At 39.1% G+C, this 21,484-nt stretch overlaps 1 protein-coding gene and 1 long non-coding RNA gene across 3 annotated transcripts in view; both read right to left on the bottom strand.

The window, feature by feature from the left end:
* The window catches only part of LOC131226069 (glucose-1-phosphate adenylyltransferase large subunit 3, chloroplastic/amyloplastic-like), a 54,753-nt gene extending 33,864 nt beyond the window's left edge, over positions 1-20,889 (bottom strand). The window contains exons 1-4 of one of the 2 annotated variants that reach the window (XM_058221742.1): positions 20,577-20,889; positions 14,077-14,190; positions 3,625-3,798; positions 2,140-2,232 (exon numbers count right to left, since the gene is read on the bottom strand). In XM_058221742.1, the coding sequence (XP_058077725.1) occupies positions 2,140-2,232; positions 3,625-3,798; positions 14,077-14,190; positions 20,577-20,798 (603 nt within the window). In that variant the 5' untranslated portion in view covers positions 20,799-20,889. Of the gene's footprint in view, positions 1-2,139; positions 2,233-3,624; positions 3,799-14,076; positions 14,191-14,271; positions 14,422-20,576 lie in introns of those variants that run through there. The other variant, XM_058221743.1, reaches the window with a different exon arrangement.
* Positions 19,632-20,570, bottom strand: LOC131226070 (uncharacterized). Its single transcript, XR_009161640.1, has 2 exons — positions 19,960-20,570; positions 19,632-19,906 (listed from the first exon to the last, which is right to left on the bottom strand). It is a non-coding gene; the product is annotated as an uncharacterized LOC131226070 (long non-coding RNA).
* Positions 20,890-21,484: the final 595 nt, after the last annotated feature.

Raw genomic sequence — 21,484 nt, 5'->3', positions numbered from 1 at the left:
GGCAATGCCAAGTCAAGTAACTATGCAGTCAACCAGCCCCCACACGACTATCTAATAAGATGAAATCCCCCTGTGGTGTGAATGTGTGAGTGTGTGTGTGTGGGGTGTGAGTGCGTGTGTTAAAAAAAGGTATCTAATAAGATGAAGGATCCTACAAAAAACCTCACTAATGTGAAGAGAGGTATAGGTTATATTTCCTGACATCTAGAAAGATCGACTAACTCATTGATTGTAATCAACTCATCGATTGTAATCAACCAATGTAGTATACTATTAGATAGCGCTTGATTGTAATCAACCGATGTAACAGTCTATTATGTAGAGCATGTGGGAATTTTTTTTCTCCCATTACTGGTCCCAAGCCCAGATAAAGGAGGATTGTGTCAGGTGGGTAGCTGGCTTCAAACTTTTGTCATACCTTTCATCATCATCATGATGATGATCTGGAAAGATTGATTACCAGTAAGGTGACTGATGGTACAAACTCAATGCTTATTCAGTGCCCTCAGTCCATGAAATGTCAAGATGAAATCAATTGTGTCTAGTAAAGAGGGAATCACAAGGTAGGCCTTAGATTAACAACCCTAGAAACCACATTTAAGAAGAAAAAACAAACAAGGATAGCATGGATTAGGATTTAGGCCAGAATTTGAATGTTAAGCAATATGACGACCCCCAATCTTTCAACAGCCACTATTCAAGAGTGAAAGAAAATTAATACTCCGTCTCCATTTATGCTTGTCCTCAATTCTTTTGAATTCCATTACCAAAACTAGTTTGGATTCCAAGGAGGATGCATCAATTGCTTACTAGCATGCACAATCTTACTAGCAAGAGCACTTAAACATTGCAACTTTACATCTTTGGAGTTTCTGTCCTCCTAGCAATAGAGGTTGGGACATTTTCAAGTTGAAACTAATCTACCCACACCATTCAATGAATCCTCAACCCAGAAGACAATCATTCAAAAAAGAAAATGGAAATTTTTTTCTGTGATGTAGTACAATCATGACATGGAAGAGCTAGCCACCAATACATTGTCAGATTTGCTCAATGACCCTCAATCAAGTGGTCCTTTTCTTATATAGAAATTATTTTCCCTACTTACAATATATCCCTTAATTACAGCATAACAGCAACCTCTATATCCCCTAATTACAGCATAACAGCAGCATCTATATCCCCTAATTACAGCCATTAATTACAGCATAACAGCAGCATCTATATCCCCTACTTACAGCATAACAGCAGCATCTATATCTCCTAATTACAGCATAATATCTCCTAATTACAGCAGCATCTATATCCCCTAATTACAGCATCTATATCCCCTAATTACAGACCTCAATTACAGCATCTATATCCCCTAATTACAGCCCTTAATTACAGCATAACAGCAGCATCTATATCCCCTAATTACAGCCCTTAATTACAACAATATATGGTACAACAATATATGGTAGGTTTGTTGTCTATCCTACTAACATACATGAACCCCCATATTGATCTTTGTGAGTTTTATCTGTCTTCTAGTTACGAAGGCCATATCAGAAGCATGCATAACTAGCCAAATTGATTGCCACTTCTGCTTTAATGGATCCCCAGTTCACTTGTATAAGTGAAATTCAACAGTCAAACATTCATCAAAGACGGTAGAACTGATCTCAAGGGATGGACAATTAACAGATTTAAGATTTGACATATGGGTAAAAAGGTGGGAGCATGTCAATGTTGTAGGTCTCTGAATTGCTTCTTAGTATGCTATCCAGCTTCTTTGAATCCAAACCTCCAATCACCATATCTTGCTAGATTATGCTCTTTCAACACAGGTCCATTTCATGGGTCTGAATAAACCTCTATAAATCATGGTTAGACACGGATTGGGACTGATTGCTAAGATGTTGCATGACTTAAAAGGATATATTCTCAAGCTTTGGAGAGTAATGTCACTCTTCGAGAACCTGGGCTTACATGCCAGATGTGTTATTATAGTAGGAACTATGCTTGCATGGAGCAGTTGTAATTCTGTGTTTCGTAATTTGCTTTCACTTGTAGAGGAGAAAAAGAGGAGAAGAAGAAGACATGCAATGAACTGGCAATTAACATATTAAACATCAAATTAGAAATGATATTTGGTACCTCAAAAATCCAATGGAACTGTCGCACAGCATCCGCAGTCCCCTGAAACCACCTCATGCCTGCCTCTCCTGGAGTTTGAGTGGCTGCTAGAACCTGGTATAGAACAAGATTGTTTTTCTTGGTAGCTTTCTTACAAAAAGTACTAATCATAAACAGATCAATTAAAAGCTCAAGAAGTGGTTATTTAGGTTAAAAAGCAATTGAGATGCTTCTCGCAAAAATAAATTGAAAAAAGAAGAAGAAGAAGAAGAAGAATAAGAAGAAGAAGAAAAGGGTTTTGCATTCTTTTGTGAGATAAAATTGATTGTGAGAAGCATACATGAAGCATTTGAGTTCCATCATAACTAAAATTTTGATATTGCATGCATCTATGAATCACTTCCTCAATTTTGAGCAAAGATATTAAGACCCCAATAGTATGTTTTCCATAGATTTCATAAGCTAGTGACTCAAGCAGATGTCAACGCTACGGGCCTAGCTGAGTGGACCCAAACCATGTGGGTCATCCTGACAAAGTACATGGGTGAACCTATAAAGAATGATGGCGAACTTATAAAGAACAAGAAGAGTAAATATCAATAGGCAAAAGTTATAAAGTATGAGGGTGAACATATAGAAAACAAGAGTAAATATTAGTGAATGACTGGATGGAAGGGCCCACAAGATCCAATGGTATCTACACCATTTGGACGAACCTTAATAAAGCTGAAAATAGACAGCCCTCACCTAGTGATGCCAAATCACTAAGGGAAAGAGATGGTGCTTATCTACCCCTCTGATTCACAGTTAGGACGGCCACCGGATACCATCAAGGGTTTAGATTGTATGATGGAAGCTTTTTATGGACAAATGGGTATTTCTCTCCTTCAATCACTATTTTCTCTACAGTATTTTAGAATAAGTGCTATTCCACTAAAGGAGTTTCTCTCTCTATAATTGGAGAGGATCAGGATTAATCTGTTAATATAGGAATAAGATATTATCCTTATCTCAAGCAATATCTATCTCCTCTCAATAAGCCTATTTTTAAAAATGTGTAAAATGCAAGACTATTTCTTCTATTCAATACATTCTACTTGGAATTTAATCACAAAATACTTTCTTATTAGGGTTTTTTTTTTAAAAAAAAAACTACAATTGGGTAACAGAAACACCAAAAGAGCAAAATCCTTAACATCATAGGAAAGAGATAAGTTGGAAACAAATGACGAAATTATATCATGGTAAATATGCACAAAAATGTTAGTAATGGACAGACACATGCTTCAGTAGAAGCTTACAAGGCACGAAATTATTAGAAGGATGATGAAGCAATAGCATAGACAGGTCCTAGTATCATATAAACAACTTTACCTCATATGGAATAGAAAAAACAAATAGAAAATTGCTATGATGTAGCTGCTGATGAGTTTGATCTTATATTACAACCATTTATCTTGCATCAATGCCACATCATAGATCAAATTAACAAACTTCAAAATATACCTCAACAAACCCATCTCCGAAGTTCACTCCATTGCCAAAGTTGTAAGCTCGGGCAAGATGCCTATTAAGTGATGCAGAGTTGAACTGAGTGAGAATGTAAACTTTATTGATTCCACTGTTTATGCAGTTGCTCATTGGCACATCAATCAATCTATATGCACCTCCGATGGGCACCTGAAAAAGAAAGTATGGAACCATTGGTCGAGATCAAATGAGTAACACAAGCAACCTAGAGCTGATACATAACCAAGTTCTAAACCAAGGCTTGCTTCATCATCATCATCTTAGCCTCTTTCAGCAATTTGAGTTGCTTTTAAAGGGCCTATTGGTGAAACTTCCTACAATCAGCCATCCACCACCTACCATTAGAGCAATGAACTCTAATTTTATGGTGGAATGCATAATTGCATATACATGTCTGTTTCTTGGATCCTTAAGATACCGCAACTCCTCCAAGGGTGAAAACACATCCACTAGTAGATTTGGATTCATCTGAATCTATTATCCAACTAGCATCATAACACACGTCTAACACACTAGGGTACAAAAGAAATGCAATACATAGTTTATAGTTTTCTTTAGATATTTTAGTATTCTAGAAACTACATTCCAGTATACTAAATTAGGATTATTAGTGTATCTACTTAATTTACCTCCTATAAAAGAAATATTTGGTCTAGTACTAATCATGGCATGATTAAACCACCTATGACTTAAGCATATTCTAACTGAAATACACTTCTTCCTTCATTTGTAACCAACTTGATATTAGGATCATAAGGTGTAGAAATTGGGTTTACATCATAGTAATTGAATTTTCTATTTTCTTAGTGAGATTGAATGAGCATTATCCTATGTTCAATCCTCACTAGTTTTATACCTAAAATTACATCAACTGACTCATATCCTTCATATCAAAGCTAGATTATAGAATTTTTTTAGTTTCATTTACAATTGTTAGGTTAGTACCAAAGATTCGCATATCATCTACATATAAATATATTACCATGCCTTGATCTTCTAAAAACCTAGTATATGCACATTTACAAGATTCATTTATCCTAAAGCCTCAAAAGATGCAACAACCTGATTGAACTTTTCATGCAATTGTTTAGGTGCTTATTTTAAGCCATACGGTGACTTGGCTACCTTACCTACCTTGTTTTCTTAACTTGACACTACAAAACCTTCCAGTTGTTTCATGTAGACCTCTTCATTCGGGTCACTGACTCACTGTTCAAGAAGGTCGTTTTCACATCCATTTGATGAATCTCTAATTTATCGATGGATACTGGTGTAACCGTTACCTTGATTGTTGAGATATGAGCAACTAGCGTATATGTACTCGAGTAAACCCTCTAGCCATAAGTCTACCCTTACATTTATCTGTTGTTCCATCTGGCCTTAACTTCTTTTTTTTCAAAAGATTCATTGACAACTTATTGGTTTTGATCTTGGGGTACCTATGTGGGGCATAAGCATTTCTCTAACATTGGATGCAGTCTAGATATGTAATTTCAATTTTATTTTAATTTTCTGTTCTTACGAAGCTTTGGTATGTTTCAAGAGCCACACACCTCAGAAGGAAGTCCCATTTTCAATGTGTTGAAGTGCTAACTTTTTATTGGATGAAAAATGTATTTATAAAAGCATTACCATTGGTTAGATATGGTGTGAAGCATGCCATTTTATCTCCCTAAGGTCTTCTTCATTTGTTTTTAGATATGGAGCAATATATATTTCCCTAGGATTAGATGTAGTTCTTTAATTAGCTACAAGACAGTATAAAAACATGTTATTGGGAGATTTTCTTACTAGTATTGAAGCTTGGGAAACCCAATAAGGAGATTATCAGAGGCAATGAATCCAATGAGGTTAATGTTTCCAAGCATGCCAATGATAATCAAATACAGTGTTCGAAATATCGGTATCGTGTTACGTATCGCATCCTTGGGATACTGATACATATCGGTTATCACACAGGATATATTGTTTGTATCGGGTAATTTATCGCACTTTTTGGGAAAAATGGAAAATATTAGGAAAATGGTTGAATTTTTCAATGAAACACAGAAAATATTGGGAAAAGACCTTAATACACACTTTTAAATCATAACGTCTAAAAAAAAAAACGCACGTAATAGGTTTCGAAATTAAACTTCCTACACTTAAATTTCAAAAATATAGTGTATGTGATGATGATTTCATCAAATACTCTTAAATACTTCGAAATTAGTCTCAATTGATAGCTGGTTGAAGGAAAATTTCAAAAAAAAAAAAAAAAGAAAACATAGAGAACATGAAGTGTTATGGTTGAGGCGGAAAATAGAGAAGAAGAAGAAGAAGATGGAGAGGAGATTGTTGGGAAAAGGGTTGTGGCTTTCAACTATCCAAGTTTTAGTTCAGATGGATGTAAAGACAGCTTTTTTAAATGGTGACCTCGATGAAGAGGTTTATATAGAGCAACCGGAAGGTTTTAGCATCCATTCATAAGTTAGAAATCCATCACATGGATGTAAAGACAGCTTTTTTAAATGGTGACCTCGATGAAGAAGTTTATATGGAGCAACTGGAAGGTTTTATAGTTCCAGGACAAGAAAATAAAGTGTGTAAATTGATCAAGTCACTATATGGACTTAAACAGGCACCTAAGCAATGGCAAGAAAAATTCGATAAAGTAGTTAATGCAGGGACATTTTCACACTGGGCTCGAGTGGGGTCGCTTGTGGGATGCAGGGGCACACTCAGGGTAGGTGACCCATGTGATTTAAGGCCCACGGGGGAGGTCTCATGTTCGAGACTACTCACCAGGGGTGATTAATATGCATTTCACACCGGGCTCGAGCGGGGTAGCCCGTGGGATGCGGGGACACACTCAGGGTGGGCGGCCCATGTGATTTAGGGCCCACGAAGGGGGTTTGGCCAAGGTCCTAAACCCATGAGATGTGGAACCTGAGCTATGAGATAAAGGGATTAATTCGTCATACTCTAACAGTTCGAGCTTTTAGAGCAAGTGGTTAATTGTCCTACATCAAATTGGTATTAGAACGGGAGGTCTTGTGTTCGAGACTCCTCACCGGGGGTGATTAATGCAGGGGTATTTTCACACTGGGCTCGAGTAGGGTCGCCTGTGGGATACAAGGGCACACTCGGGGTGGGTGACCCATGTGATTTGGGGCCCACGGGGGAGGTCTCATGTTCAAGACTCCTCACCATGGGTGATTAATGCACATTTCACACCAGGCTCAAGTGGGGTAGCCCGTGAGATGTGGGGACACATTCGGGGTGGGCGGCCTATGTGATTTGGGGCCCACGAAGGAGGTTCGGCCGAGGTCCTGAACCCATGAGATGTGGGGCCTGGGCTATGAGATAAATGGATTAATTCGTCATACTCTAACAGTTCGAGCTTTTAGAGCAAATGGTTAATTGTCCTACATCACTAGTCACCTCATATGGCTTTAAGATTAATGAATCTGATAAATGTGTATATTCAAAATTCTCTGATAATAAATGAGTAATTATATGTCTTTACGTAGATGATATGTTAATCTTTGGTGCATGTTTAGAAGTTATAAATAACACTAAAAGATTCTTATCATCTAATTTTAACATGAAGAATATGGGTGAAGCTAATGTGATTTTAGGTATTAAGCTATTAAGAAACAATGATGGTATAACTCTATCTCAATCACATTATATTGAAAAGATACTTAAAAAGTTTGATCACTATGATAAGAACCAAGTTTCTATTCCTTTTGATTCTAATATCAAGTTAATTAAAAATGAAGGCCGTAGTGCATCTCAGTTAGAGTATTCCAAGGTGATTGGCAATCTTATGTATGCTATGATTTCTACTTGACCTGATATTGCTTTTGCAATAGGTAAATTGGGTAGGTTTACAAGTAATCCAAGTTTAGATCATTGGAATGTTGTCTCTAGAATACTCAGATACTTGAGAAAAACAATTAACTATGGTTTACACTTTTCTGGTTACCCTAGTGTACTTGAAGGGTATAGTGATGCAAGTTAGGTCACTGATTCTAATGAATCCAAGTCTACTAGTGGATGGATTTTTACACTTAGAGGAGCTGCCATTTCTTGGGGATCTAAGAAGCAAACTTGCATATCTCACTCTACCATGGAATTTGAATTCATAGCTTTGGCAGCTAGTAGTAAAAAGGCAGAATGGTTAAAAAACCTGTTATTAGAAATACCATTATTGTAAGGCCTTTACCACCGGTCTCTATCTACTGTGATAGTGAAGCGACATTATTAAAGGCATATAACAAGACTTATAATGGAAAATCCAGACATATCAGTCTAAGGCATAGTTTTGTGCAGCAACTACTTGGTGACGGTTTTATAACAATACAGTACGTACGATCTATCCAAAATCTAGCGGACCCATTCACCAAGGGATTGACAAGAAATGTTGGCAGTAGAACATCAAGAGAAATGGGACTTAAGCAAATTTCACAGATACCAGATGAGGGAAACCCAACCTAAGTTAATAGGTTCAATGGGCAAAGTACCTCACAAGAAGTGTCTGAAGCAGCATTGTACGTTTTCTATCTGTCTCATTCCTAGATGTATGTATAGTGCTGGCTACCTGTAATGATAAGAAGGAGGATGAGCTGTTGCTCTTAATGAGTCCTTTCAAGGGTGTTATAGTTATAGGGGCATTCATAAGAACTCACCTATATGAGTATTGGAAGTGAGGCCGCTTCCTTATGTTCGAGAGTTTTGGCTACTCTCATGAACTCATGAATCCAGGACAGAGCACAAGGCCGTTAATATGCTATAATTTTAGAACACATGATAATTGAAATATATGTGCATGTAACATGTTCGATTGTGTCATATAGAATACTTAGTTCGAGACCATAGTAACTAAGAATTTTGATTCAACTTTGATTTGTTTACACTAAGTGAAGGTTCAAGTTCATAAGACACATTCTCCTATGCACATATTTTCCTTACAAACCCTAACCTCTATATTTTGAAAAATAGTGGGGGATTGTTAGGTTTTTTCAAAACGAGAAGAAAATAAATTTTAATTTATAAAAGAAATTGGGAAAAGGGTTGTGGCTTTTGGTGATTGTTGGTGACCATTCATTTGTGAATGGTGGTACCTCTTGATAAAGGGAGCATCATTTAGTTTTGAAATTGATGGATGCCATCATTGAAAAAACACCACTATTGTTGAAAAGACATCATTGTTGAAAAGACACCATGAAAAGGGTCTTAAAGCATCTCTTGTGGTTCTATATAAACCCATTTTTGGGTCAATCCAAATAACAATTTCAACAATCGCCTCTCCATCTTCTTCTTCTTCTTCTCCATTTTCATTTTTGGATGTTTTTTTAATATCAATACCTTCTTTTTGTGTAAATCCTCTAGCCACTAATCTGGCCTTAAACTTTTTTGTAGTTCCATCTGGTCTTAATTTTCTTTTGAAAATCCATTTACAGCTTATTAGTTTTTATCCTGAGGGCAGATCAACAAGTTTACATGTTCCATTTTGTAATATAGAATTTATCTCATCGTTTATAGCTTTCTTCCAAAAAGAAGCATCCTGAGATCTAAGGGCATCATCTATTGTTACCAGATCATTTTCTATGTTATATATCAACATGGTTTCCTCTGTTATGTTGTCTTTATCTCCTTCTATTACCAAAAGGTAGAAGTCGGGTCCAAAAGATGTACCTGTTCTGATCCTATTGGTCCTTCTAGTTTCTATGTCCACTTTATCGAGACTACTGATATCTTGAGGTATTTGATAACTACTTCCTGTATTAGGAGTTTACGATCTTATCTCTTTTCTAGTTATAAAAGAGAATGAGTTTTCATAAAACTCAGCATCTCTAGATTCTATTATGATGTTAACTGGGATCGCGTGATTAGATTTTACAACTAGAAACCTATAAGCTTTACTATTTTGTGCATATCCTATGAACATATACTCAAGAGACCTCAACCCCATCTTGGGCTTTTTAGGATCAGTAAGCCTAAGGCTCTACAACCCCATACCTTAAAATATGAAATGTTAGGAATCATATTCTTCTATAGTTCATATAGAATCTTATGAATTTTAGAGTAAGGTATCCTATTAAAGGTATGACAAAGAGTCAATAGGGCTTCTCCCCAAAATCCTGAACTTAAATCTGCATTATTTAGCATAGAGTTTATCATGTCTATGATGGATCTATTTTTCCATTCTGCTATCCCATTTTGTTGGGGTGAATAAAGAGCTGTAATTTAGTGAATTATACCATGAGTTTTGCAGAACTCCGAGAATTCTAAGGATAGATATTCTCCTCCCCTGTCCGACCTTAGAATTTTAATCTTTTGGTCTAACTGGTTCTCAACTTTTGCCTTATATATCTTGAATTTTTGTAATGCCTCATCTTTATTCTTCAATAGGCATACTAGGGTATAACGGGAGAAATCATCCATAAAGGTTATGAAGTACTATTAGCGTTACTTAGGGCCTCCTGTTGTTATTCGTTTTTGTCACAGAGCCTAGATTCTTCTATTCGAAGAAACATTAGGAGGTCCTCTAAGGACATTTTCTTTTTTTTATGTTTTAATGATTTTCCAGTATCCTTCCATTTAGGTGGAAGTTTAGCAATAATGGTGGATACTTGGAAGGATTCGTTGAGATTAGTGCCGTCGGGAATAATCTGTTGAATGATGACCTATAACTAATGTACTTGATTAAGGACAGGTTTTTCATCCAACATTTTAAATTCTAAAAACTGACTTACAAGGAATTTTTTGTTGCCTTCGTCCTGTGATGTGTATTTGGTAAGCAACACCTGCCACAAATCCGTAGTAGTCTTCTTTTAACGGTAAACAGCGTTTAACGAGTCAGAAAGAGCATTGAAGATATGACCTTTGCACAGGTAGTCATTACGCTCCCAATTTTATCTCTTTTGAATTTGTTCTAACGTATCATTTTCAGATGGTGGTAAAGGAGGATCTTGATTAAGCACGTGATCCAACTTGAGTGATGTGAGGAAGAGATGGACCCTCGATTGCCATCGAAGAAAATTTGAGCCGTCGAACAGTGTAATTCGAATAAAGTCAGGATAACCCATAGAAGAGGCCATAAGATCGCCTTAAAATTGTTATGGTTGTGACAGAAAATAGAAAATGAATCACTTAAAGATAGGCTTAAGGCGCGTTAAGATGTCGCTATCTTTAAGGCAATATTCGTACCCTACAGGTGATTAAACCAATTTACAAGAGGGTTACAGCAAATCTGCCTTCAGGATACAATAAGCCTCTTCTCCAAGACCGGAGAAATGTGGGTTTCGGCCTACAAAATCGAAAAAACGCACCCCAAACACACTTTTACAGTGTAAACCCCTGACTTCTGCGCTGTTATAATTTACCCCCCGAAAACTGTTTGGAATTTACTGCCTGAAAAACTATTTGCGGTTTACTACCTGAAAACTGTAACTTTCCAAAAAAAATTCAAAAACGAAAATGGAGAAGAAGAAGAAGAAGACGGAGAGGAGATTGTTGGAATTGTTATTCGGATTAACCCAAAGATGGGTTTATATAGAATCACAAGAGATGATTTAAGACCCTTTTCATGAAAAGACATCTTCTTCCATGGTGTCATTTCAACAATGGTGGTGTCTTTTCAACAATGGCATCTCTCCATTTCAAAACTAAATGATGCTCCCTTTACCAAGAGGCACCACCATTCACAAATGAATGGTCACCAACAATCACCAAAAGCCACAACCCTTTTCCCAATTCATTTATAAATTAAAATTTATCTTCTTGTTTTGAAAAAACCCAACATGAAGAACCAATGGATATCGAAATCAAAGCTCTGACTCCATGATTTTTCATGCAAACACGAAGAACCAATGGATTTATAATCATCTGACACCAATTTAATATAATTTCAACAAAAAAAAAAAGTATCGAAAATTGAAAATGCTCACTAGATCAAACATGTAAGATATATCGGCACTATCCGTGTGTTTCATATCGCACAAGTGGGATACAAGATATATCGTGGGATATATCAACCGATGTTTAAAACATTGATCGAATGTTAGAGATGTGAATACATGATCCGCTACCATCTCAATTCGAAATAATCCGGTGCCTACTACTCTAATTCATAGGTTTTTTATTGCATCGATCCTAGGATCTATCGAAGCAATGGAATCATAGTATAGGCATATACAAAATTTAAGTCATCATTTTTATCTCTTTTTTTTAGCATTCCTTCGAAGTGATGGATTCAACCACCATTATCATCAGAATGGTTAGACTTATAATAAATACATGAATTAAAAATTTTCAAGAGTTTTGCTATAGCGCATCCTTTGTGGGGAGTAGGGCTGTAAATGGGCCGGGCTTAGGCATTTGAATAATACCGGCCTGATGGCCTGGCCCTAAAAAGTTCAAACTCCGGGCCAAGGACAACCTCAGGCCCGGCCCGTTGACAGCCCTAGCAAGGAGGTTAGTAACGTCCCCAAAGCTCTTAGATGCCACAAAGGATGACCAATCATCAATTTGGACCATTCATTCATTCATACAAATGGGAACAACCCATGGTACAAAAATTACGCTAATTGGATGATGCTAAACATCCAATCAATAACATAGAACTAAACGGTCAAGATTGAATAGAGGAACAAAGTAGGTCCAATCATCATATACCACATCTATTCAATTAATCCACTTTGTATTTCTTATCATTACATAACAGCCGTTTGTTTTGAGGATTCTAAACATGTGATCTATCAGGCCATGACCATGTGAACCAATGAGGTGGACGCTTTGGCTCAACGTCTAGATCTTGTCCACATCTGCCACGTGTTTCATGCATGTACAAGGAGCTCTGGGGTTCAGTGATCCAGACCATTGGTTTATGGGCACTACTATAGATGGACAGTGCACCCGAAGTCTACTGGAGAAAAATAAAATCATATCCTTTCATTCCATGACCTGTGTATAGACGGTCAAAACGAGAAATACAGCGACGGGCTGCATTCAACTGAAAACAAAAGCCACACATTGGCAAATAGGATCTTCCAATCTGTGAGAGTTTTAGGGCAAGGTACTATGAGGCCCAACAGATCAATGGTCTAGATGACTAATCGACGGGTCCCACTTATAAAAACTGAAAAGCCGAGGATAGGGACGGGGATTGCATACTGACCCTAGTTGGTGCTCTGTGGGCCTCACTATGATGTATGTGTTTTATCCACGCCATCAATCCATTTTTAGAGCTCATTTTAATGCATGATCTTAAAAATGAGTCAGATCCAAATCTTGAGTGGACCACACCATAGGTAAACATTAGTGATTGGACGCCCACCATTAAAAACTTCCTAGGGCCCAGTATTAGTTTATTTTCCATCCAACCCGTTGATTAGGTCACACAGATCTACATGAAGGTTAAACATGAATATCAGGTTGATCAAAAAACTTGTGGCCCCAAGAAGTTTTAATGGTGGGCGTTCAATCAACACTGTTTCCCGTGGGTAGTCTACCTGAAGTTTGGATCTACCTCATTTTTGGCCTTATAACCTAAAATCAGCTGGCAAAATGGGTGGACGGCGTGGATAAAATATACATCATGGTGGGGCCCACCGAATGCGAACGAGTACCGAGTAGTGGCAGGTCACCAACAAATCCGGTTCCGTCGAAGCAATGATCTGATACTGTGTGGGCCCAACTTGCGGTTGAGGGACAAGGGCGCGGATTAGGTGTAGTGGGTGTTACCCTTACGGTAGGGCCCACCTTGATCATACGTCGAATATCCACGCCGTCCATCCGTTTTTATCGCCCATTTTAGTACAAGATACCAAAAATTAAGCAAATCCAAATCTCAGGTGGATCATACCACAAGAAACAGCGATGATTGATTGATCACCATTAAAAACTTCCCAAGGCCCACCGTAAGAAGATCAGTAATGTTTATTTGCATACAACCCGTTGATCAGGTCAAAAAAACTGGATGAAGTTAAAATACAAAGATTAGCTTGATCCAAATCTTTTGTGGCCTAAAAAAGCTTCTAATGGTCATTCACCACTTTTTCCAGTGGTGTGATCCACCAGAGATTTGGATCTGCTTAATTTTTGGGATAACGTCCTTAAACGAACTGAAAAGACGTATGAACGGCGTGGATATGAAAAATATCATCAACGTGGGCCCCACAGTGTAAGGGTAACACCCATTAAGCTGTTACCCGGGTAACTGCTAATCCGCTCCCGAGGGAAACAGATCGGCACGGAATTTTGTTGCTGCAGATCCTGCACGTACACGTGGCAATGTATATGATAATCCAAGCTTTGAAAAATCCCGCCGGATCGGCCATTGATTGGACACTAACAGAAAATTATCCAAACCGTCTAATCTAGTTACTATTATACTGAATCTGAGCCGTTGAGAGAGAGAGAGAGGGGATGATCGCATACCGCAGGTTTAGCTCTTCTCTTGGTGAGAGGGAAGAGACGGGTCCCAGCTCCTCCACCTAGAATCACCGCCACCACCGTTCGTGGATTCCGCTTCTCCAAATCCAAATCCCTCAGCTGCAAAAACCAAACGATTCCGTTAGTGTGCGTACTTCGCCCTTCTCCGTAGATTCAAACGCACTCGTATGCAAAGCTAACTTGCGCCGGCGAGGTTGCCCTTTGCCATGAATGGGCGGATGCCCTCTGCAAACGCCTGCCCTCACGCGTGCCAATATGGAACACTTGTGCGAGATCCTGGCCGTCTATGCGGCGGGCCACAAGATCCCGGTCCATTCATCAGCTGTTCCGAAGTTATGTGTGGCCCACCTGATGAGTGAGCTGGACTGATTAGATTACATTTGCGGTGAGGCCACCTGCTGAATCGCCTCGATGTTGCACACGTGTGTGGTGTCACACGTTTGGGGCCTTTTGCATTTGGCGTATGGAGATACGCGCCTGCAAGTAGGATTCCTCTGAGGCAGGAGTCCAGGGGCGCGGATTGTGTAGGGCTGAAAGTGGGCGGGTTCAACCCGACCGACCCGACATTGGGTTGGGCTTGGCAGGATGTATCGGGTTCGGTCTCTAGCTTTGGCTATACAAACACCAACCCGATAAAACTTGGGTCGGCTAGGGTTGAGGTCTCGGGTTGCACGACCCAACCCGAACCCAATCGGTATACAAGCTCCCCGAACCCAATCGGTATACAAGCTCCTTATAAATTATAATTGAGTGCAGTCCGTTTGTGTTGAAGGCATAGGAAATTCCAATGGTGTCAGTTTTGTTGGTCCACATCATTTTCATGACTGAAGCTAACAACATATGCAAATCCTCTCTCCTAAATAGATTGTGTGCTACACAACCCAAGTTTTAAAAGAGTAGTATTCCTATATTTTAGCTTGTTTGTTTAGAAAAAATCAACTTTTTTGGAGTAAATAACAACGTGTATATTTAATAAAATAATATGTACAAAAAATAAGACATGTTGGGTTGGGTTAGGGTTGAGGTATTGGAACCTTGGGTTGGGCTAGGGTTGAGCACCAACCCAACTCAATCCAACCCAACCCAACCCAACCCGCGCAACTTTCAGCCCTACCTGTGAGGGGCTCTGTGCGGCCCATTATGTTGTAGGAAGCGGATTACATTTTGAGTAAACTCTATGGGGCCCACCACATTTTATATATTTTATCCACTCCGTCCATCCATTTTAACATATAATTTTAGGGCTTGATCACAAAAATGAAGCATGTCCAAAGTTCGAGTAGACCACACCACAAGAAGTAGTGTGAATTGAATGTCTACCATTGAAAATTTCTTAGGGCTACGGAAGTTTTGGATCAAGCTAAAGTTTGCATTTTCCTTTCATCCATATCTGTGTAATCTTATGAAGAGGTTGGATAACAAATAAACATAACCATGAGCCTTAGGAAAGTTTCAACATTATTCCTACTGTTCCTATTGTATGGTCCACTTGAGATTGGGATATGCTTCAATTTTAGATTTAGCCCCTATAATGAACTAGAAAAATGGTTAGACATTAATAAACTACATACATTCACGATGGGCCAATAGAGTCTACTCAGTATCATAAAAGTGCACTGAGTAACTTAGTATGCAATATGTATTAGGTCCATCTATTTTGCTAGATCATTTGAAGGAAATGAGTTTCAAAAGGAGGTAACTGGAAGGCTTAAGTGAACCATACCAAAGAACATAATGGAAATTGAATTCCTATCATTGAAAACTTACGAATGTCCACTTTTATATTTATTTGCCATCCAAATTCTTCGTATGGTCACATAGACCTGGATGAAAGGAAGCCGTGAATATCAATCAACTTCTATGGCTCCTCAGAAGTTTTGAATGATAGGCTTTCAATCCCCACTACTTCTTACTATATGGTCCACTTGAGCCATTCATCTGCATCTTTTTGGAGATTATGCTCCAAAATAAATGAACAGTGTGGATAAAATATATCATAGTGGACTTTATAGAGCCCCTTATATGACTGTCCGTCTCTATCTAGGTCCCGATGGTGGTGGTGGTGGTGATACTCAATTCAACCCCGGAGTCTAGAGGAGCACAGCCACTAAGGATGCAAATTCCCTGTGAACGCCTTTAGCAAGAAGTTACTCCCATGGATGTTAATTGGGGTTCATTGAGAAATCTACCATGTTCATCTATTTTTCCAAATCATTTTACAATTAAATCTAAAAAATCAGGTGTATCCAAAACTCAAAGCTTCGATACTAGACGAAATAACAAGAAACCAGCATTAAAACATTTGAATGGCCACAAAAGTTTCTTATAAGTCTAAGTTGTTCTATTTTTCTTTTTTTTTTTCTTTTTTTTTTAACCAATTGATCCGGGAATAACCTTATAAACAGTTTGGATGGCATATAAACATCAAGGTAGAGCCTATGAAGATTTCAACGGTAGTAAATTGGGCAATCCACCTTGATTTTTGGATCCACCTGTTTTTGGTTCTTATTTCCTAAAATGATCCCGAAAAATGAACAGGCAAAGTGAATTCTCACAGACGTCACGGCCCTGCAAAGGTTTTCGCAGGTTTTCGCAGGAAATCCACATCCACCGAATACGGCCTCGGTTTAGAAAGAGGGTTTGAGAAATGCCCAAGTGACTCGTGGCACATGTGCGGATGTAGGCCACGTGCCACGCGCGGGATCCCAACCACTCATCAGGTAAGAACCGATGGAATCAAGAAGGTCCATTGTGAAAGTGACAGTTCGGACATGGATTTACTGCAAAAGCCTTTCTTGGGGAGTTTCTATGCTGGGATGTCAGATGGGCCCACCATGATGTTTGTGAGAAATCCTCTCTACCCATTTGTTTTTCCGGACCATTTTAGAATGGGAGACCATAATCAAATAAATTCAAAACTCAAGGCGTCTATACAAGAGAAAACAAAGGATATTTAGCAACAATCATTGAAATGTTTGTATGGCAACAAAAGTTTCATGTCATGCTAAGATATTTGTGTTTTCACTTCATCCCAATGGTTTGGTTGACATATAAACATAAAGGTGGAGCTCTAAAAGATTTCAACTGTAGGGAACTCTCTCCTAATTTTTACTTTTGTACGGCGGCCTTAGTTTTGGATCCACCTTATTTTTGTCTCTTGCTCGAAAAACCGAGGTACGAAGTGAATTTCTCACCGTCGTGGTGGGCCCCACCTAACGAAAGCCTTTGGCAGGAATCCACGTCCTTGAACTTCCACAGTATCTACATACCGTATGTGTACGTCAGTTGCTAGATTAAGGTGATAGTTGAGCACGTTTTTTTTAAGTTGTGGAGTCTCATTGAAGTACAAGTGGCATCCGTGCACATCAATCCAGACCATCCAAATCAAGGGCCAATCGAGCATCGAGCATATTCCTAAATTACCATTAAATGGATCTTAACCACCTGATTTCTATCATCCAATTTCGACTACTGACCATTTTACTTTTAACCGTTCATTTGATAGCGACCAAGTTCCAGGGTAGGACAGTTTGGTCAGTCTGAGTTTCGACCACTCTCCATCAGCGATCAGCCCTATGATTTGGCGAATCTGGATAAACGTCCCACGGATGCGACACCACAACTTTAAAAATGAGAAGGAAGCGGATTCCCCGTGACCCGGACGCAGACATAGACCTGGCCTGGAAGCGGATTGGCTGGTGTAGCACACACCACCGACCTGGCTGATTTGTTGACGTCACCAAGCTCAGTGAGTCCCACCATGAGATATGAGTTTTATCCAAACCGTCCATCCATTTGGTGAGATAGTTGTATGGTTTGAACCGAAAAATAAGACAGATTCAAAAATCAAGTGGACCACAATGTAAAAGGCAGTGGCAGATTGAACGTCTACCATTGAAAACTTTTGGGGGTTACAGAAATTTTGGATCATTATGATATTTGTTTTTACTCTTCATTTAGGTATGTGTAACTTTTTGAACAGATTGGATGGAAAATAAACATTATGGTAGAACCTACAAATGTTTTAATAGTGAGAATCATTATCCCATTGCTCTTTGTGGTGTGGACCACTTGAGCTTTGGACATGACTCATTTTTGGGGTTCAAACGTATAAACGGCGTAGATATAATAAATACATCTGAGGCCATGTAACTTTGATCTAATCCACTCGTCCATCGTTTTGAAAAGACCGCGGATATATTCTAAATTTAAGGCAGATCCAAAACTCAGATGCGCCAAACCAATAAAACAGTGGAAACAAAAAGGTCCACCGTTGCTTCTTGGATTTGACCAGGATATTTATATGCCATCCAAATCGTTCATGGTTATTACCACTTAGATAAACCGTAGAAACAAATATCATCCCAATATAAAACTTCTGATGCCCACTATTTCATATGGTATGGCCAACATTAGTTTTAGATCAGCCAGATGGATGGAGTGGATTTGCCACGGATATCTCTGTGAGCCCCACACAACCTGGGAATATTTCTGGTGAGAGCGCGGTTGAGTACTACTCCCACCTCTCGGACGTTCCTGTCAAGGGCTCTGTGGGGCCCTCCGTGATATATGTATTTTATCCGATCCGTCCATCCATTTTGAAAGATCTTTTTGACCATGATAACAAAAATAAAGCAGATCGAAGGCAAGAATGTAGCACACCAAAGAAAGCAGTGGTGACAATGAGCCCACCATTGAAACCATCAGAGGGCCCACCGTATTGTTTATTTTCCATCTAACCTGTTCATAAGGTCACATACATATGGATGAATGGAAAATATATATATCAGTTAGATCCAAAACTTATATGCCCTAAGAGGTTTTCAGCGGTAGGCTCCTAACTCTTTCCTATGGTGTGGTCCATTTGAACATTCGATCTTCATTATTTTTTAATTCATCACCTAAAATAAAATTTCTAAGTGGATGGACAGAATGGATACAACATATATATCACTGTGGGCCCCACAGTATCCCTGATAGGACCGGTCCGTCTCTAGCCAGGTCATGGTGGGGTAGTACCCACTCCCCGCCCGTGACGGGCAATCCGCTTCCAAAAGAAAATTGCTGGTCTCTGAATCTATGATACGCACACGCGCATACACTACAGATAATGCACACGCCAACACATCTATGTCCAGTATCGTGATTCTCAATTTCGGAAAGTGGGGCCAATATTTCATAATCCAGACCATTGGTACGTCGATTCCCATCATCTTTAGTGTAGGTTAAAATCATTAAAGACTGGGACCTTTTGGAACAGAATGCTAACTGATGTTCGTATTTCTCCTATGAGCCGTACATTTTTTGTTCACAAATCCATACGTTAAAATTGTCTCGTCGAGGGGATTTCTTAGGGATAATCCATCCACGGTGGGACACAAAATATCAATGGTGTGGAATTACCAAAGCACGACCTCAAATTAAGATTCCATTGTATTATACTTATACAGTAGAAATGATTCGGACGCTTGGACAATCCAATCAATCCATCCACATGGTCCATCACGCGCAGATAACATTGGATTATCTTCACCCATCTGTAGCTGAACTCATCTTTTCATTCATTTTCCAATCAATGATCTTCTCCATCCATTTCAAGGCCACTGATAGGATGTGAAAAATTGCCTGAACGGTGTGATTTCTACTTGGTTCCCATGGAATGTATGCCACATTTAATGGACGGTTCAGATCGCCTGTAATGATTTTAGGGCACTGGATCTAGGGATGGCATTTCATCATGTTGGCCCACTTGGTCAACTGACCCAACCTGCTTTTGAGGCTAGTTCGAGTCAACCTAAATGAGCAGTGGGTGAACCTTAGCCTAAAAATTTGACCCATTAAAGTAAATAAGTTAAGCTTGTATTGAACCCTACTCATCCAAACTCAAAACCCAAAACAAAATAAAGAAGAAAACTATAAATGAATTTTAAGCTGCGCCAACGGTGTAATTTCTACTTGGTTACCATGGAATGTATGCCACATTTAATGGACGGTTCAGATCACTTATAGTGATTTTAGGACACTGGATCTAAGGATGACAATTCATCAGGTTGGCCTGCTGGTCAACTCGCCCAACCTGCTTTTGAGGCTAGTTCAAGTTATGCTAAATGAGCAGCAAGTAAGCCTTAGCCTAGAAATTTAACCCATTTAAGTAAATAAGTTGAGCTTGGGTTGAAAACCCTATTCATCCAAACCCAAAACCCAATACAAAATAAAGAAAAAAAAAAATTTATAGATGAATTTTAAGTTGAGCACTGCATTGCATATGGCATTCTTAAACTTGGGTTGGGTCATACCAAGTTGGGTTGGGTCATGTAAGCTCGCCCCTTTACAACTAAACCGGCCAGATCGGACCAGGTCGGGCTTGATAAATTTTAAGTGGGTTGATTGGATGATGAGCCGTGGTTCAGGTTTAGGCTAAAATTGGCTAATTTAGTAAATGAGTTAGGCTTGGACTGAGAAAGAGAGAGACTGAGAGAGCTCACCTTAGGCTCACCTGCGACACTAGTAGTCAAAGACATGCACACATATGGTCTGGTTCTCTTGGGGTCAGACCACATGCAAAGCTGGTTCAATTTCAGCTTCTTCCCCATCAGCTCTCCATTACCAAACTTGGTGAGTGTCCCATTCCTCTTAGCCAATCCCGCGCCGGCACATACGCGGCCCACAGCTGAGAGAGAGATCCGACCATCCGTTGAAAACACCATTTTCGTTAAAGAATCCGGTGCCAACGGTAGCCAGATAACTGTAGGCAATGGAGTTTTGAGTAAGAGAGGGAGAGAGAGAAGCAATGAGAGTATGGTTTTTTAACCTAGCGTGTAGCAATTTGGCCACGTTATCCAAAATCAATTACATCCACCAATTCTCCCATTCTTGTAGTCCTTTCAAAACCAAATATAAAATTACAAAATTGACCTTTTATGAATTCTTGTGTTTTGTTTGGACTTCAACCCACACTTCCAGACTGTCGGTCCTACTGGTGTGGTCCATCTCCTGGAAATCACAGTCATCGGATGAGGCTAGCCTGCAACTGATTGTAGGTGAACTTAAGCACACATCCAAACCATACAAAATTAAGGCAACGCCAAGAAATCACTTGACTCAAAAATCAGGACAATCCACTCATCAAGTGGGTCCCACTGTACTTAGAACAACGGACGGACAGTGTATAAATCAGGCCTGCCAATGGCCAATATCTGACGTACTTGCCTGATGTGTGGACCACCGTGAGTTTTAACCAGGTGATCTTCACGGTGGGGTCCACCATCTTGCACCTTTCAGCACATAATTTGTATGTTAATCTAACTTACAACCGGTTGTGTGTGATTGCTGAAGTAGGAGGTCATTTTAGTCACAAAATAATAATTCGAGTTAAACCTATAAATGAAATTTG

Source organism: Magnolia sinica, chromosome 14 (genome assembly GCF_029962835.1).
Source record: "Magnolia sinica isolate HGM2019 chromosome 14, MsV1, whole genome shotgun sequence".
NCBI classification, from domain to species: domain Eukaryota; kingdom Viridiplantae; phylum Streptophyta; class Magnoliopsida; order Magnoliales; family Magnoliaceae; genus Magnolia; species Magnolia sinica.
This window is presented reverse-complemented; position numbering and strand designations above follow the sequence as displayed.